The sequence below is a fragment of the Neoarius graeffei genome, chromosome 7, assembly GCF_027579695.1.
Source record: "Neoarius graeffei isolate fNeoGra1 chromosome 7, fNeoGra1.pri, whole genome shotgun sequence".
Lineage (NCBI taxonomy): Eukaryota > Metazoa > Chordata > Actinopteri > Siluriformes > Ariidae > Neoarius > Neoarius graeffei.
Genome location: NC_083575.1, coordinates 52,417,784 through 52,436,628, shown reverse-complemented (window position 1 = coordinate 52,436,628; position 18,845 = coordinate 52,417,784). Strand labels below are relative to the sequence as shown.

Here is an 18,845-nt window from a genome sequence, read left to right as displayed (position 1 = left end):
CACACGACATGGCCGAGCCAGCGCATGCGTCTCTGCTTCAGCAGTGTGAACATGCTGGGGATTCCAGCTCTCTCTAGTACAGCATTGTTTGTAACTTTGTCCTGCCAGGTGATCTTCAAGATGCGTCATAAGCAGCGCATGTGGAAGGTGTTGAGTTTTCGCTCCTGCCATGCATGCAGAGTCCAGGACTCGCTGCCATAAAGGAGGGTGCTCACAAAGCATGCACTGTAGATATGGATCTTGGTGTGCTCGGTCATCTTGTTGTTGTTCCATGCTCTCTTTGTCAGTCTGGACATAGTGGTAGCTGCCTTACCAATCCGCTTGTTGAGCTCACTGTTAAGCAAGAGGGAGTCTGAGATCATGGAGCCGAGGTAAGTAAAGTCATGGACAACTTCCAGTTCATGATCAGAGATACTGATGGTAGGTGGCAGTTCAGCATCCTGAGCCATGACCTGAGTTTTCTTCAGGCTAATGATGAGCCCGAAGTCTCAATAAGCTTTGCTGAAGCTGTTCATGAGCTACTGAAGGTCATCAGCTGAGTGGACAGTGACTGCTGCATCATCTGCAAAGAGGAAGTCACATAGGCATTTCAGCTGGACTTTGTTCAGTGCTCTTAGCCTGGAGAGGTTGAAGAGCTTTCCATCTGATCAGGTCTGGAGGTAGATGCCTTCTGTTGCAGAACCAAAAACATGCTTCAGCAGTACAGTGAAGAAGATCCCGAAAAGGGTGGGTGCAAGCACACAGCCTTGTTTCACTCTGCTCTGGATGTTAAAGGTGTCAGAAGTTGAGCCAACAAAGACCACTGTACCCTTCATGTTTTCACGGAAAGACTTGATGATGCTAAGCAGCCTGGGTGGACATCCAATCTTGGGGACAATCTTGAAGAGGCCAACCCTGCTTACTAGGTCAAAAGTCTTCATGAGATCAATAAAGGCTATGAAGAGTGGCTGCCTTTGCTCTCTGCATTTCTCCTGCAACTGTCTGATGGAGAAGATCATGTCAATGGTGGATCTGTTGGCTCGGAAACTGTACTGTGATTCTGGGTAGACTCTTTCTACAAGAACGTGGAGCTTCTTCAGTGCAACCCGAGCAAAGACCTTCCCGATGATGTTGAGGAGGGAGATACCGTAGTAGTTATTGCAGTCACTCCTGTCACCTTTGTTTTTGTACAATGTGACAATGTTAGCATCCCTCATGTCTTGTGAAACAGCACCTTCTCTCCAACAAAGGCAGAGGATTTCATGCAGCTCACTAATGAGAGTTCCTTTGCAGCATTTCAAGACATCAGTTGGTATTCCATCTTTCCCAGGAGCTTTGCCGGAGGCAGTGGAGTCCAGGGCTTCGCTGAGTTCTTCAAGAGTTGGTTCTCTGTCCAGCTCTTCCAACTTGGGCAGGCACTCAGTGGCATTTAGGGCATCTTCAGCAACTATGTTTTCTCTGGAGAACAGACTAGAGTAATGCTGTACCCAGCGCTCCATCTGTTTTGCCCGGTCCTCAATTACATTACCCGTTGCGGACTTGAGAGGTGCAATTTTCTTCTGTGTTGGTCCCAGTGCCTGTTTGATACCGTTGTACATTGCCTTGATGTTGCCCATGTCAGCTGCGGTCTGTATCTGGGTGCACAGCTGAAGCTAATAGTCATTGGCACAACGTCTGACACTCTGCTGGACTTTGCTGCATGCAGCCCGGAGGACTTGCAGGTTACATTCACTAGGACAGGCTTTGTATGCTGCCAGGGCATTTCTCTTTTCTTCAATGACTGGTGTCATTTCTACGGAGTGAGCCTTAAACCAATCAGCCGACTTGCTGGTTTCTTGCCAAAGGTGGACATGGCGGCGTTGTACACAGCATCTCAGAAGTGCTCCCATCTTTCTTGGGCAGTTGCAGTGGTTGGGCCCATAGACATATAAACATAGACGCCGCATTCCGCGTAGAATCATACGTCATCCTCGCCGCCATATTGGATGTGGCAAAGTGGAGATTCTTCAACTGTCTCTGGTATAGCGTCTAGACAGTAGCCGAGAATAAAGATGCCTCATTCATGTGCTGCGTTTAACTGTACCAACAGGTTTACCGTCCAAACGAGATCACATGGGATTACCTTTCACAGGTGAGACTGGAAAAATACTTTTCAATACTGTTCCTTCAGTCTTCAGTTTCCCAGCTCATCTCCACCGGGTAGGTGTATAGTTATAAGCAGTGAGAATTAGATAATACAGTGCCACACTATGATGAATATTTTTGAACGTATGATGAATGTTTTTAACCTTTCTGAATGTGAAGGAATCAGTGATGTATTTTGTTTTGGTATGACGTTAGAACCTGGCCGAACTCAGTTTGGCGGTCATTCAGCTCACTTTATTCAACGAGAGTAGGTCTGTGTGGTGACTCAATAAATAAATCAGTAAATTCTTATTTTCATTCACTATTTCCAGTTTTTCCACTATTTCCATCATTTATCATATTCAGTCTTGTAGGTTGGTTATTTTGGCCTCAGGTTTTGGTAGCTTGCTACGGTATGCTGACTGATTAGCTTACCTGAGCTATCTATCGCGTATCTGTCGCTAGTTTGCAGTGTACAGGGTATTTTGCACACTATTTATAACCATCACATTAAAAGTTATGTGTTGTTTCGATGCCTGTTTGTTTCCCAAATATATACGTGTGTGTCTTAATGGGTGAATAAAAGACATCGAGTTAAATATTATTGTAGAAAGGGGCTTTATGAAGTTCAGTCCATTTACTTGCATTGGTTTACGGGGAAGATTTGCCACATCAAATATGGCGGACACTCTGACGTATCCCAGCAACGGGGCCACCAGCTCAATGTGGCGTCTATGTTTATATGTCTATGGTTGGGCCAGGGAGAGATTCTTCTAGTGTGCCTGCAAACTGCTCCACTTTCCCCTGGTCTCGCATTTTGGTGGTGTCAATCCTAGGTCTGTCCTCCTTTCGAGTGTGGTACAATTTTTTTGCATGCAGTTTCACCTTGCTACACACCAGGGAGTGGTCAGTGTCGCAGTCAGCGCTCTGGTAGCTTCATGTCAGCTTGACACTCGGTAGACTGGAGCATCTTGTGAGGATCAGGTCAAGTTGGTGCCAGCATTTGGACCGCAGGTGTCTCCAGGAAACTTGGTGTTGAGGCTTAGTGTTGAAGAATGTGTTGCTTACACATAGACCATGATGACAACATAGCTCCAGCACTTGTTGACCATTTTTGTTTGTCTTCCCGGTGCTGAACCTTCCCAAACACGTGGGCCAGGAGTCGTAGTCAGCACCCACTCTGGCATTGAAGTTGCCTAGGATGAACAATAGCTCTCTTTCAGGGATTCTGCTAATGGTGGTACTAAGATTGTTGTAGAACCTGTCCTTGTCTTCTGCTGAGGATGTCAAAGTTGGAGCATAGGCACAGATTAGTCTGGCTGGTCCAGCTGGGGTGTTGAGCTGCAATGACAAGATTCGCTCTGTTCCCTCTGTTGGTGGGATGATGGATCCTAACAGGTTGTTTCTAATGGTGAACCCAACTCCGTGCTTCCTGATCTCATCTGCTGGTTTCCCCTGCCAGAAAAAGGTAAAGTCTTTGTCCCTCACTGATCCTGACCCTGAAAGCCTGGTCTCTTGCAGGGCTACAATGTCCATTGGCAGTCTGCTCAGTTCCATGTCGATGACTGCTGTCTTGCGAGTGTCGCTTATCTCCTCCATGTCATCAGAGAAACCTGGTGTCATTGTTCACACGTTCTAGGTGCCCAATTTAAAGGCAGGTGCTTTCTTCTTTTTGTTGTTACCTGGTGCACTGTTGTCGATACACGTGTGTGTGTGTGTTGGAAAAGTATTTTTCTCACCATTAAGTCTAAGTGTTTTGTGTGTGTGTTATTTTTTAACTCTTCAGATGTGTGTGTGTAACCCTGCTCAGAATTGCGTGTCGGAGGAGGATCTGTCATCGTTCATCGTACCAAGTACAAGTTTTCTGGTCCGTGTTGTTATTGATACTGATATGGATATAAAGTATTAAGCAATCAGGGGTGTCATTCGGTATTTTATTTAGCTCTGTTTAGGTTGGTTGCTGTCAGGTGCTACTAGCAATGAAGTCTTCATGCTGCGTTTTATGTTAGAGATATTATGGCATTTAAATGGTATCTTTAATAGATAGTGATAGGGTGGATGACCTGACCGACACTGGGAGCAATTTGTAGATCCTGGCGAGTGTCCGGGTCTCAGTGCTCACAGAAATGAAGCGGCAGTTTCTCTGCATGTTCTCTACTCATGAATACCTTTCACACGATTACCTTATCTTCATGGCACCTTTCTCTCTTGTTTGCAATTGCCTCATCTTGATATTTTTGCAGAACACAGTGTGCAGTCTGCTTTGGGTGGATTATTTACATATTGTGAAATATATGCGGATTGATGTCATTTCATGTCATCTATTCATCAAGCAATGCGCGCTTAGGATTACGTCACATAGTATCCTTTGCTACTGGATGTTGGAGCATTTTTTAAAGTGAGCATGGTTGCAGATCAATACCTCAAAAAAAGTATTAGGTCTAGATCAATGTAATGATGGATCCCTGCTGTACTTCACACCTACCGGTACATCTTACATATTTTGAGGTATAAGCTAATAATCTAAAAGACAAACTAAAAGTCTCACCAAACTCAAACTTGTTGGAGTTGATAAGGAAGTCTGGCAGGTAGAAGAATTCTGGAATGAGCTCTCTCACATCGCTCATGTTGTCTTTGGAGGCTGACTCCCACTCCTTCTGTATGCTGTGGAACATTCTCTCAGGAACATCGAACGAGCCACCCTGCACATTCCCACATTAATGGCACTATCAAAAACAGCCATTTACATCTCAGCCAAGCCAGAAACAACTAAGCAGCGAGCCCACCATGGTGTGAGCAAAACAGTACTGTATCTGAAAGCTAGTTTTGTGTGCGGCTTCATAACAACGGGTGTCTAGAAAGATACAGCCCAAAAACAAACATGACAAATTCATCAGAATTGACGGAGGCTTTTCTGTGAGTTTAATTCCTCGTGGAAATTTGCAGTAAAAAGATTATCCTCATTGAATGAAAGCAATAAATACTGTACATAGTAAATGCAGTTAGTGTCCCAAATCTTGTTATGATTATTACTGTACAGAAGAAAGCTGTTCATGTGCGGAAAATATCATTGTGGAGCGTCACCCTAATATTTGTATTGTGTTATACTGAATATTAAATATGCATGACATTTTATTTTAATCAATTGATTCCTGCCCTATAAATAAGATATTTTTAAATAACGAAATGTAGTTTTGTATGCCTATGATATGAGCAAATTTATTTGCATATATATTAAAATTCTCACTTTAATTCACTTTTGCAAAAACAATACAGTTCTTACAAATCCCAACAAGGCAAAAAATAATGGCGCACCATTCATTTAGGAAGCTTATTTGTGAAATTGCATTTTATAATAAAGTATGCACATCGTGAAGCCCTAGATTTTCACTTCATTTAAGAAGGAAACAATTTGCTCAATACAACAATTAAATATTAAAGGTCGTGTAAAGCTCCCAAGAGGGTCAGGAAAGGAAGAAACTAAAAGATATAGAGTGATTACAGTGCTATGGTGTACCTGTAGAGAAATGAAAGTCTGAGAGAAAGGCTCCATTCTCACAAGGTAAGATGCCACGATGATGGCTGAGGAATAGTGTGTGCAGTAATGACACTGTGCAGACAGCTCACCTGCAATAGACATAGGCATCACCTCATAGCATGAATCATAATTACTGTTATAATCAGCTCATCAGCTTGTAATGAAATGAAATTTCAAAGATGCTTCAGAGCAGGTCTGCCAAATAGTTGAAACTCGTTTAGCTGGTAAACAATGGTATAAATGAAATTTTACCATCATTACTGTCGACTTCATTATATCGTTGGATAAATTTCTCTTTCCTTTTCTCATTCTGAGCACCCATTGGTTTGGACAGATCTCTGAATGATGTCGGGGATGACAAGTCCAGTGTCTAACAAGCAGAAGAAAATTAAAACAAGAAGACAGTCATCTATATCCCCGCCCTATATACCAACTATATACCAAGTTTCAAGATATTATTTGTCACATTTTTCAAGTTCTGCTGCAGGAAACCGACCCTACCTCTTTACACTGACCTCAGCAGCCCATGGTATAAACCCACCGGACCTTTGGTCCAGGTGAGCTAGAAATTCAAATTTCTCACATTTCTTAGTATCAAAAGGCACATATCAACACATATACCAACTTTCAAGACCATACCACTCAGTTTTCAAGTTCTGCTCCGGAAACAAAACCTACCCCTAAGACTAACCTGAGAAGCTAAGTCTGAAATTGTTTCCACGGAAACATGAAAGATTAAAATTTCTCAAATTTCTTAGTATGAAAAAACACATCGACATCACCTTGTTAACACGTACGTATACCAACTTTCAAATCCGTATCATGAATAGTTTTGGATATGTGCTCCGGAAACGAACGTTGCTCTTAGAAACTAAGTCAAAATCTATTTTTATGTAAAAATGTGAAAAATACTCATTTTCAAAAATCCAAAATAGCAAAAGGCAGCAGTTCACATGTTGCTTGATATGTATACAAAGTTTCATGAAGAGATCTTCAGTAGTTTTAAAGATATGGCCCGGAAACGAAAACGTGACCGGATGGACGGACAGACAGCTGGACAGACAGACAGACAGACAGACGGACGGAACCAGTTTCTACATCCCCCACCAAACTTTGTTTGGGTGTGGGATAAAGATCAAAGTAAATACAACATAAAGTGCAAGATTCATACAAGTGGTAAAAAATTATATTTAGATAAACACATAGATAGCAATGAATGAATGAAATGTATTTTAAAAAACAACAACTGGTACCTCTGATTCATAATCAGCAAGAATCCATGGGAACACTGGATACTGCATCAAATCATTGTATGTCCGTCCAGCGAGTGTGTTCAAATGCATGAGGTATTCAAAGTTACTCATTTCTCCTTTCTGTTTAAAAATGAGGTTAGGTACAATCAACACACTGGAACAGAATAGCACATGATTCTCAGTAATGCTATATTATACATTACCTGCCATTTAGCAATAACTGCCTTGTCAAGTGCTGCTGTCTTTCTGTACCAAAACAAAACACAAGGGCCATTTTACACAAAGTAACTGCAATTAAAATATGTTTCGTAAATGAACCACATTCTGATATTGAAAAGTACGATTTCTGCTGGGATGAGAATATTCTTATTGGGGTTGCATGGCAACAAGCGCAGAACACAGAGACACAGAGGTTCTGTGTTACGGAGCAACAAGAGCGGCCTGGGAAAAGGTACGCTTTCTGGTATTTCACAGAAACTTGCCCTCAAGTAGCAAATGGTGCCATCTATGGGATTTTTGACACAACAATCAACTGGTGGCACGTTCTGGAGAAATTTAGCAGCATGAATGTGGACCTAATAGAATCTAATTTAGAGAGAAGCATTATATTTGGGACACTTTTAATCAGTATTTAAACATGCATAACTTTCCAGGATTCTTCATACATATATATGTTTTTAAAGGAAATTTACTGATAATAGTTAATAATAGTTAAGGAGGATCTTCTACACCCTGCACACTCTTTACATGGTATGCAAAAGTAAATTCTGCACTATTTTTATATGAGCTAAAATCATATAAAGTAGAAATCTTGCCTGATACTAGAAACAATGCTTTACTCACTGGTTCAAAAGCATTATTGAATGTAAGTATATAAATACTGAAGCATTCAAATGCTAATGCAGCATTTCTTTTCCTTTCTCTCTGGTGGCTGTAACCAGTAAAAGGACAATAAATACTCCGCGCCTCAGGCATGTGTTGCTTAGCAGCAAAGTTAAACAGGACAAAGGTGCCTTTGCCCTCCTGCCACGGCTGAGTGAGGAGGCAGTTTAGTTTTTTATCCGAAGCTTGTCTGAAGATCCTCTTCTCACTCTTTCAGCTGGATATGTGAAGCTTATTTAAAAGTCACGAGTAAAAGAAACAACTAAGTATTCCTCCTTTGGGATGAGGTGAACTAATGCTGGACAAGAATGGCTGACTGACTGTAAGACAAACAAGGATTACGAGCAGAGACCAGACCAGGTCTTACACAGAACCACTACAGGAATTTGGTAAGTAGTGAACTATTCTATAATTATTGTGTAATGCTATAAAAGAACGAACTGAAATGTTGATTTAACACAAAAGAAAGGAAACTGTTGAATGAATGAACGAATGAATTTATTTGAGCACACAATCAGATGTTGGAGTAGCTTAATCGTGCTTGTATTCATCTTATCTTAGAAACAGAGAGAAAGCTGCAAAAACTTTACTTTGTATACTTTGAACGTTTTATTTTACAACTCTATAATATAAACATTATCATGACAAAATCATCATCAGCCATCACTGGGGATGTACTGAACCTACAGTAAACTCCAGCACATTCCTCACCCCTCAGCTCGATTACCTTAAATGATTTACTTTAAAATGACGTTAAAGGCCCTATTACATTCAATATATCAAGGAAGCATGTACGGTAAACACATAACTGAAATCCGATATTCAGCTTGGTTGATTTGCCAAAGTATAACACATGAAGATAAATCATACTACTGGTCAGCTCTCCATAATTGCACATGTTTAGATGCAAAGGACTCACACGGAAAAGGGAATAAAAACAAGCTAAACCATATTAGCCTTGTATCTATATGCACTTGAATATGATTAATGAGTCACGAAAGGGCCCGAAGGGCTTACAATGCAGCCACTCTTCTTCTTTAATAGGGAGGTGTGAGGTGCATGGGTTTTAAATCACTTCCCTGAGTGTCATTTATCAAAGCACTGATTTGACTTTATCCACACAACCACTCAGCCTGGAAAAGCCACCCTGGATCAATCAGCTGTAACACAAGCAGCTCCCACCCTCACCAGCAACAGTCCCCCCCCCCGATTTTACATTCATTGCTCTTGTCCTCATTGCTATCTGGTATTAGCCTCAATTACAGTGCAGTATGATTTTAAGAGATCCCTTTAGGGTGAGATGGGTGAGTGAGCTGGAGTGTAAACATTACACTCTGTTCATTCCCCAAAAGACCCTTCATTCCCCCAAAACTGCCTCGGGGCCGACACGATACCTCCACCCCAAGATGCTTTGTCATTAAGCTGTGCATGTTTAGTTAAAGACGTTAGATCCTGAGATAACAATTACACAGATCAGGTTATGACTTAATCAGGTTGATACCAATGTGGAAAAAAAAGCTTCACCATGAATCTGTGTTCACAGAGCACCATGGCTAAGGGGAAGAAGGGTGGATCAAAGGGCAAAAAGATCACCCTGAAAATGGCCAAGAAAGCCCTCAGGGTGACACCTGAGGGAAAACGACGGCTCGATCTCAGCAACAGGGGTATCGATACCTTTCCAAAATGTCTTCTAAAACTGACTGACCTCGAGGAGGTGGACCTGAGCCGCAATCAGCTGAAGAAGATCCCAGAATTCATTGGCCAGCTCATTGGCGTGCTGTGGCTTGACCTGCACAGCAACTACATTGAGCAACTGCCAAAAAGCATCGGACAGCTGGAGTCTCTGTGCCACCTCAACCTGTGCAACAACAGCCTGGATTCAGCTGGTTTACCTGCTGACATTGGCAACCTGAGGAACCTGCAAACGCTTAACCTGGGTATGAACCGACTCGCTGCTCTTCCACCCGCCATGGCTGCTCTGACCAACCTGAAAGAGCTGGGCTTGTTCGACAACATGCTCACTGTGATTCCCGAATGCATACGCATGCTGCCCAACCTGAAAAAAATCAACACCAAACGCAACCCCATAGCCTATGCTCAGAGAGACACCAAAGACACAAGAGCAACTGAGGGTGTGTATTTGGTGAGGGAGGAAGATCTGTGTAAGCTTTGTCTGGAGAAATGCAGGGTGGAAAGGCAGAAACAAGAAAGAAAACAGCTTTCAGATCAATCTCACAGGAGACGGAGATTTTCAGGGCTGATCACACCGAACTCAGTGGCACGGAGCAATCATGAGCTGTGGCACTAGACTTCATACTGCTCTCCTTACTGAAGATAATCAAAGCAATTAACTGGCATAATGTCGGACATGTTGCGTTTTATTTTGACGTTTTATGAATAAATTACAATATATTATCAAAAAATCCATCAATATAGGGAATGTAGCTAATTTTTGAAGAAATGCATTATTAATTATGTATACCGGTAAGTAAACTGGTTGACCTTACCGAGTACAATATTAAGCTGTGGACAACAAAACACCTTATACACTCACTGGCCACTTTATTAGGAACACCCATACCTGCTTTTTAATGCAGTTATCTAATCAGCGAATCCCTTGACAGCAGCACGATCCATAAAATCATGCAGATACAAATCAAGAGCTTCAGTTAACGTTCAAACATTAGAATGGGAAAAATTGTGATCTCTGTGACTTTCACTGTGGCATGGGTGTGTTGGTGCCAGATGAACTGGTTTGAGTATTTCAGAAACGGCTGATCTCCTGGGGTTTCCACACACAATCTCTAGAGTTTACACAGAATGGTGCGAAAAACAAAAAACATCGTGTGAGCGACAGTTGTGTGGGTGAAAACGCCTTGTTGATAGAGAGGTCAGAGGAAAATGGCCAGATTGGTTCGAGCTGCCAGGAAGGATATAGTAGCTCATAGCAACTCTTTACAACCGTGGTGAACAGAAAAGCATCTCAGCATGCAACAGCAGAAGACCACATTGGGTTCCACTCCTGCAGCCAAGAACAGGGATCTTAGAATCAAGAACAAGTTCCTATTAAAGTGGCCGGCGAGTGTATGTATTGTACATAAAATAAAGAAGATGGTGTAGACAATATAATATCAAATTATGGGAATTAGTTCACAGTCGCACAAAGTAACAGAAACAGTTTTCAGTTGGAGGAAGTTTTAATTCTGCAGGCAGCAGTTACTGGTGTGTTTCATCAGATTGGTTGGGGGATTGAGGATTGAGAGCATTCCTGTCACTCATTAACAATGTGTATACGATGTCTTTCCCAGAAGCTTTTAGATACGAGCTGTCTCCTCTCAATCTGTCTTTGGTTTTCAGAAGGTAGCTTTGGGAGAGATGATGGTGGAGAAGCACAGAGACACTTACCTAACATTATGCATGGCCTCTGTCACACCTCTTCCCTTTAATGAAGGCACTAAAGAGCATAACCTAGGATAACAACACAATAGAGATCAATCTGGCTTTGCCCTATCTAACCTCACATACTCATCAACTGGTTTACACACTCACATTTCCCACCTTTTAAAAGTACTGACATGGTCTTTGTTCACAAACACCAGAAACAGTGAAGCACCATTCTTCATGAAAATTTCAATTGCATTTTCCTAAGGAAAAAAAAAACAATAGTAATATATTTTTCATAAATCTGAACAGTATAGTAGATCTGTGAAAAAGAAACACCAGAACTAGTTCTTCTTAACAAAGAAGCTCAAAGGGGAAAAAAAATAACAACAACACTTCAGTGGTTTACTACAGCTGTATTAAATCTGACCTCAAGAAGAAAACGCATAAAATGAGCCTCTTTAATGTCCTCGTATGACCAGCGTCTGCAGGCTGGGTTTACTGAGCTCTGTTCCTTCTTCAGCATGCCGCTGATAAATGAGTCTCTCACACTGGAACACACGGAAAACATCAAAAATGATCTGTGAAAACTTACACCGGAACAACTAATAATAATAAGCTAATTAATATTTTCAACTGAAATGAAGTAAAACACTAACAACAACAAATAGCACCACATTTCTTACACATACATTATTATCATAGCTTTTAATCGCTGAGTGCAGGAAAAGTGAAGCTACAGTGGAATGTAAATGTTTTCACACCCATGTTTCAATATGAAGAATCCCTCTCTCTCTCTCTCTCTCTCTCTCTCTCTCTCTCTCTCTCTCTATATATATATATATATATATATATATATATATATACACACAATACAATATAATGCTTGTTTTACAGATGTTTCTGTTCAACGTGTTTTTAAAGCCTTACAAAAAAATAAAGGAAAATTATGGGTTGACTGTTTAAGTCATTAAACAGTTTAACCATGCATATTCAAATAAATTAACTAGAGCATGACAGTGGGGAGGTACAAAGTTTTAAGCATGCTAATAAATCTCATAATAAAGTCAGCTAAATAAATTCTGACTTGCAGTCAAATACTATATTTAGGTAATTTTGTAATGTGGTTTCAGTAGGAAGCTGAGGAGAACAGAATCGAGGGGGTGAAAACTTTTTATAGAAGTATTTTGGAGAAATAAAATAAAGGCAATCAGGGCAGATCGGAAAGTCAGTAAAGCTTAGTAGGAGTAGGAGTAGGAGTAGGAGAAGAGGTGTACCTGGAGGGATGGTGGTTTCCACAGCACACATCCCCACTGGAGGTGAGTGTGAAGCCTTCACACACATAGAGATCTGCCTTCCCAAACAATAACACTCCCTCTACTAGCATATGGCCGCTGACAACAGCCACACACTGCTTGATTTTGATCTGCGTCAGAAGAAACACGGTGCTTACGGCTTTAAAATTATTACATGCTTTCGATATGAAGATGTGCATTTGTTTGAGATATTTCAGACTACACTTTGAGGATTGTTTTGAATCTAAGAAGGGCATACATACGGTCGAGTAAATGTGAGTAGCTCTTTTAAACAAGCTGTTAAACTGATGGGTTGGGCGAGCAATAGTTTATGGATTGTTTTTGGATCTGGGAAAGGCATGAGTGCACTGAATGACTGAATAATGTAAATGTGAACACCTCTTTTAAGCTAGCTGTTTAACTGATGAGGATAAAGTCTGCAGCACTTGCCTCTAAACCCTTGCTCTAGGGCGAGGATGTCAAAGAGGCACAGCCCTCTCCCTGATTGATCGCTGTTACTACTTCATTATCTACAACAACATGGTGGCGAAACAAAGCAAGAGAACTAAAAGCATGGATGACTAGTGTGTTTGGGAAAGGGGCCCAGAGCACTGCAGGCATTGTCCTGTGATTATGCACGGCTAATTTTATTGTCTCCCTTCATTTCACACCATGCGTTTGCACCTGGCCTCAGCGGCGGCTCTACAGCTCCGGGCCCTTGGGACATGGGTCTCTAAAACATATGGGGCTCTGCTGCAGCAGCAGCAGCAGCAGCCGCTCCTCAATTAATACAAATCAAATCAGAAGATATCCTCTCCATGCCAGCACCCCCTCAGCACCAAGCACAGGGCCCCACTGTTTATTACTAGAATTAATCAATGACATACACAGAATAGCAAAACACTAATTGATTAAAGCCTAGTTTCAATACATGATACACCTGGTGATTAGTCTCAGAAACTAAAAACAGAATCAATTCTGACCTATGATGTGATTCTGAAGAGTCCAAGTGACCCAAAAGGCATATGAATGTCATATGTTTAACACATTGGTTAAACACCAAACTAAAAGTGATGTTCACATTTATACAATCCATTCACTTAGGGTGCTACATACGTAAGGCCACAAATAAAAGCGATCCAAGCAAAACATCACTTGACATCACGTTTGTTCTTGTGTCAGTTTCTTTCCATGTGCACACAAGCTCATGAACATTTTTCAGTAACTGTGATTTTGGGTCGTTAGCAGAGCATGTAGATTAATAAGCATGGAACAAACTATTCATCTGACAAACAGCACAGCAGGATTCGACACCCTCAAATAAAAACGTGAGGTCTAACATCACCCCCTACAGCTCCTTATTAATACTTCTGTCAAGAGCTCACCCTGTCAGTGGGAACACACAGCTTCATGTGTGCAGGCATAATAATCCTCACACACGTGTACTAAATAAAGTGGAGCTCCTTTTCACTTGGGACTGGAAGCTAAATAGAGGTCAGGTGCAGTGTGTATTGGCGGCTCTCACCTCCTCATTGGGAGCTAGCTGCTGTATTATGAGCCGTGACTCCACGCACTCCTCAGGAATATCTTCAATAGAACTCGAGGCCTCAGTCAGTGAAGGGAAGAAGGTTAGATGATCACAGTCCAGGTTAGGGTCCTTCTCAGCCTCCTTGCTTGGCTCACTCAAAATCCTAAGCTCTGTCATATACCGAGAGAGAGAGAGAGTTTATTTTTTTCAATTTATCTTTTACAAAATAAATTATGCTCTCATATCCCAAAAATGTTGACCCTAGTTTACCCAAGAATAACAAGATAAAATAAATGTTTTAAGTAATATCTAGTTTTAGTAAATAGAAAACACAATAGTTTTATCTCCTGTGACACAGCTCCCATTTCTTACAGTTGAGTCCAAATTATAGTATACGTGGAAAACAAAATGAAGAATACAAATAAATTCCATTTGTATTAAGTCATTTACACCACACTGAGTTAGAGTTCATGGACATTCTTTCACTTCTATCAGGTGGAATTAAAAATAGTGCTTGCTAAGATAAAATTATAACAGTGAAGTTCCCTTTCTGAAAGTGACTAAGTGATAAGTATTCTCTCATAACTTGTATGTCCATGCTTGACCTTTATAACTGCCTCCAACTTCCTTCATATCCTCTGAACAGCTTTTGGATCTTCATTTATAATATTCAGCCCCCACAGCCTGAAAGCTGTTTTGGCCAAATGTAATTTTTTAATAATATTTTCCTGTTATCTGTGATAACCTGGCGACTTGTCCAAGGTGTACCCCGCCTCTCACCCATAGTCAGCTGGGATAGGCTCCAGCTTGCCTGCGACCCTGTAGAACAGGATAACCAGCTACAGATAATGGATGGATAGATGGATGGATGGATTTTCCTGTTATTTTTGCCATATGTTTTGTTGCCATTTCTCTTCTTCGCCCATCCAGTGTGTTCTGGGTTGGGTCCCTTTCCAAGGGTTTCTTGGCTAAATAAGTATATCCAGCTAGCCACTCTTCTGCTGCACTGCATTTGGTCATGGATAATTTAGAGTCACCAGTTAACCTAACCTGCATGTCTTTGGACTGTGGGGGAAACCAGAGCACCCAGAGAAAACCCACACAGACACAGGGAGAACATGCAAGCTCCACACAGAAAGACTCCTGTTGGCCATGAGGTTCAAACCTGGAACCATCTTGTTGTGAAGCGACAGTGCTAGCCACTACACCACCGTGCTGCCTTTTGCTGCTATACTCACCTTTCATCCATCCATCCATTATCCATAACTGCTTACCCTGTTCAGGGTCACAGGCAAGCTGGAGCCTAACCCAGCTGACTATGGGCGAAAGGCGGGATACACCCTGGACAAGTCGCCAGGTCATTGCAGGGCTGACACATAAACACAAACAACCATTCACACTCACATTCACACCTATGGTCAATTTAGAGCCACCAATTAGCCTAACCTGCATGTCTTTGGACTGTGGGGGAAACCGGAGCACCCGGAGGAAACCCACACGGACACGGGGAGAACATGCAAACTCCACACAGAAAGGCCCCTGTTGGCCATGAGGTTCAAACCCAAGACGTTCTTGTTGTGAGGCGACACTGCTAACCACTACACCACCCTTTGCTGCTATATTCACCTTTCAATTTTAGACATTTTTGAGATACATTGTAAAAGAGACAAACATTTTTCTTTTTCAATTCAAAACCCAAGGTTCCTATATTTGCACTTTTGCATTTGTATACACAAAAACACCTGTCATTAAAACAAAGATCTCCAAGCTGTCTGCTTCCATGGAAATAGCTGTTTCTCATAACTAGTATGAGGAGTTTGAGAATTAGTTCAAGAGCTGCATTACTATCAGATAAACTTGAAAAGTTATGATCTGGGTCAGTGCACTGATAAATAGTGACCTGAATACGGCAGTTTAAAGGCATCCTGATACCTGCATCTGCAATGCCGTGTTCTGCCACACCTTTGCTCTCGTCTACAGGGCTATATTCTGGCATTAGGGATGGAAGCTGGAACAGAAAGATAATGTTGTTGATGAAGGCATGTTATATACCGTATGTACAGCCTGAAGGCATAATATATAAAGCAAATAACAGCATGTAAGTATAATATGTACTCCAAATAGAGCAAAATAAACTGTGACAACAATTCAACCATTCCTGCTGTCATTACTGACCCCTGACCTTTTTTGAACGCCTCGCTGCCTTCCTGCGAATGCGGAGTCTGGTGCGGTTGGGCCCTTCAGCTGCATCCTGCACCCAGCCCTGGTTGATGAAGACTCCTGGACCGGGGCCAAACAGCCCCCTCTCACGAAGCAAGTCCTCCTCTATCCTCAGCCACTGAGCAGCCATTAGCTCATTCTCACACTGACATGCCTGCACAGGACACAATAACCCAATCATCAGGGATTCCAAGTGAGCAGCGTAGTGATTTGAATCTTTTCCCCAAGTTTACGATAAATGATATGCTCATGTTGTGAGTTCTAATCCAATTTTGCCAAACCTGCATGTGATTCTTCAACAAGGTCTCGAATATCTCTACACCGATCTTTCGATGGACTTCTAGGTCTGCCAGAAATGTCTTTAAGAAAAAAGATAAGAAGAATTGTAAGGATTTTTTTTTTTTTGTAAATTACCCATCCAGGAAGCTATTTTGCATGTATGCAGTTAACAATTACATTTCATAAACTGCATTCATCATATAAACAAGCTAGTGGCTACTGAAATCTACAATAACCTCAGCTCCAAATGCAATCGTGTGTTCACAGTGTGTAGTAATTAAGTTAAAGTATAATATCAGCACAGTGTGAAGTGGCCGCTGGCCCTGTGCCACAACATGCCCAGCTGATATATTACACTGATTGGCATTAGCCCTTCAGGAGGCCTGTGTACAATATCATTAATGTATTCAAGCTAATATTTACTTAAAGAGTCATCAAGTTAATCATCACAGTGGTCTTCTCTGCAAGAAACTACGAGACCTCATTGTAAAACCTGATTCAGGAAGCGAGTTAACTCCCCCTCAGAGACGGGTACTGAACCCTGCATCCTTCGCCATTTAACTTGATACAACGATGCATCCTTTAGGCAAAGCCAGCAAAGTGCAAGCAAGAGCTCTGGGAAGAGTGGCTTGTTTGGGGACAAACACGTCTTGACCATCTTATAATAAATCTCAACACTGTATTTTAAAATACCTAAATGATCTATTAACAGAAGTCTGACCAGGATCAAAACCAGTCTTTAGCGAACAAACATTTCCAAATTTAAAAATTCAGTTTCCTAAAATCTGATGGAATAATATTAATTACATTATATAAATTGGAAAAAAAATCGAAATAAATTCATAAAACACACAAGTGAAGAGCATTAAAACACTAAATCAGAAAATTAACAAGGAAAGAAAAATCGCACCATTGTGCCAGATGGACAGGAGGATTATGAAGTGTTACAAAGTTAAATTCACAGACGCAATTATAGCTTCATTTTCACGGATAAACACTGAATCATCTAATCGTATTCCTTTATTTAGAGAATCAAAAGTAATATATAGCATTAATTACCCTATTTACCAAACACAAAAACTTATTGGCCTCTTAAATGTGCCACATTAAATAGCAACCCCTCTGCAATTATCATCATACTGATTTACATTTTAATTATTTTCCAGCTGAAAAAAAAACATCACCTTGATAACATAACATAATGTCAGCTTCATGCTGAGACATTGCTGAATGTGTAATAAACTTAACTTGATCATTAGACCATGTTAATTATCTTTCTGTTAGGAAGATATAATTATGCTGCCAGGAAATTTCTGACATTAATTGAGAGAAAAGTTGAAGCTGCGCTGTAAGGAGGAAGTGACACGGATATCACGGAACATGCCTGAGAGATGGAACTTTTCGACTCTTCAATGTAGAGAAATACATTTAAAGAAAATATTGAGAAATGTATAAAGATGCTAAGTCGATTTAGATGCGAGATTATTTAAGTCAAACCAAAACATATGACTTTATATAGGATAAGGCAGTTACCAAATTGTAACAAGAAAACTATATCAATTCATATAACTTTCCTTGTTCTTTTAATACTAGCATGACATATGAGACTAAAAATGAAATGACTCCTTCCCCGAATTCTTCACAGTACCTTTCTGAGAGGAACAATTCATCAAAGCAGTTGATAGGCTGTCAGGAGCTGATATGATAAAGTATAACACAAAATGAATAATGTTTTCATCAGATTGTGACTGCCTATAATTACCACCCCTGTTTTTGAGGTGGAGACGGAGACGCCAGCAGTTGCACAGAAACGGTAATTTCATGCCTTGTGCCTGAGTAATATCTCTGTGCATCCTTTTCCAGATGGCGACGTCTTCAACGGTGGGGACTAATGATGTGGGCCGAGTTTCAGGGGGAAAAACAACAATAACAGCGTCTTTAACCTTCACCAGCAAACGCAATGTTCTACCAAGTGTTCCCGTGGAAAAAATTAACAAATATCAATTACATTGCCCACTGAGGTGTACTCAGCTGTAATGATCCAAATTGATTTCGAAGACGGATTGAGACAGTGCCACAGGCTAGATTGAGACTGCTGGGTGTGGTGACTTTGGCAAAGTGGTAGGGCACAGTGCCACCTGTGAACAAGCTCTCGCGTAATAAAGTATAATCTGCCCATTTAGGTAACCCAGGGGTCCACAAAATCTCGAGAACCTGTAAGATCAGATTATAAAAAGAGCCAAAGTGGTATATCCTACCTCCACATTAGAGTCTGGGTCCTTTCCAGGTGTCCTCTGAGGTGAGCGACTGATAAGAATACTTATCTTTCTCTGGCCAATATTCAGCTTCTTTTTCTGAGAGTCTGA

The 18,845-nt window shown here is 41.2% G+C and overlaps 2 protein-coding genes across 3 annotated transcripts in view; one reads left to right on the top strand and one right to left on the bottom strand.

Moving 5' to 3' along the window:
* wdfy4 (WDFY family member 4) overlaps nt 1-18,845 on the bottom strand; it is a 71,832-nt gene that overhangs the window by 13,895 nt on the left and 39,092 nt on the right. For both annotated transcript variants that reach the window (XM_060925931.1, XM_060925930.1), the window contains exons 39-52: nt 18,738-18,841; nt 16,482-16,559; nt 16,163-16,354; nt 15,913-15,988; nt 13,978-14,150; nt 12,435-12,583; nt 11,588-11,708; nt 11,335-11,420; nt 11,182-11,244; nt 7,098-7,140; nt 6,895-7,014; nt 5,894-6,011; nt 5,621-5,730; nt 4,652-4,805 (exon numbers count right to left, since the gene is read on the bottom strand). In XM_060925931.1, coding sequence (XP_060781914.1) covers nt 4,652-4,805; nt 5,621-5,730; nt 5,894-6,011; nt 6,895-7,014; nt 7,098-7,140; nt 11,182-11,244; nt 11,335-11,420; nt 11,588-11,708; nt 12,435-12,583; nt 13,978-14,150; nt 15,913-15,988; nt 16,163-16,354; nt 16,482-16,559; nt 18,738-18,841 — 1,587 coding nt within the window. The remainder of the gene's footprint in view (nt 1-4,651; nt 4,806-5,620; nt 5,731-5,893; nt 6,012-6,894; nt 7,015-7,097; nt 7,141-11,181; nt 11,245-11,334; nt 11,421-11,587; nt 11,709-12,434; nt 12,584-13,977; nt 14,151-15,912; nt 15,989-16,162; nt 16,355-16,481; nt 16,560-18,737; nt 18,842-18,845) is intronic.
* lrrc18a (leucine rich repeat containing 18a) lies at nt 8,001-10,084 on the top strand. Its single transcript, XM_060925932.1, has 2 exons — nt 8,001-8,165; nt 9,320-10,084. The coding sequence occupies exon 2, from the start codon at nt 9,326-9,328 to the stop codon at nt 10,082-10,084; it is 759 nt and encodes a 252-aa protein (XP_060781915.1). The 5' UTR covers nt 8,001-8,165; nt 9,320-9,325.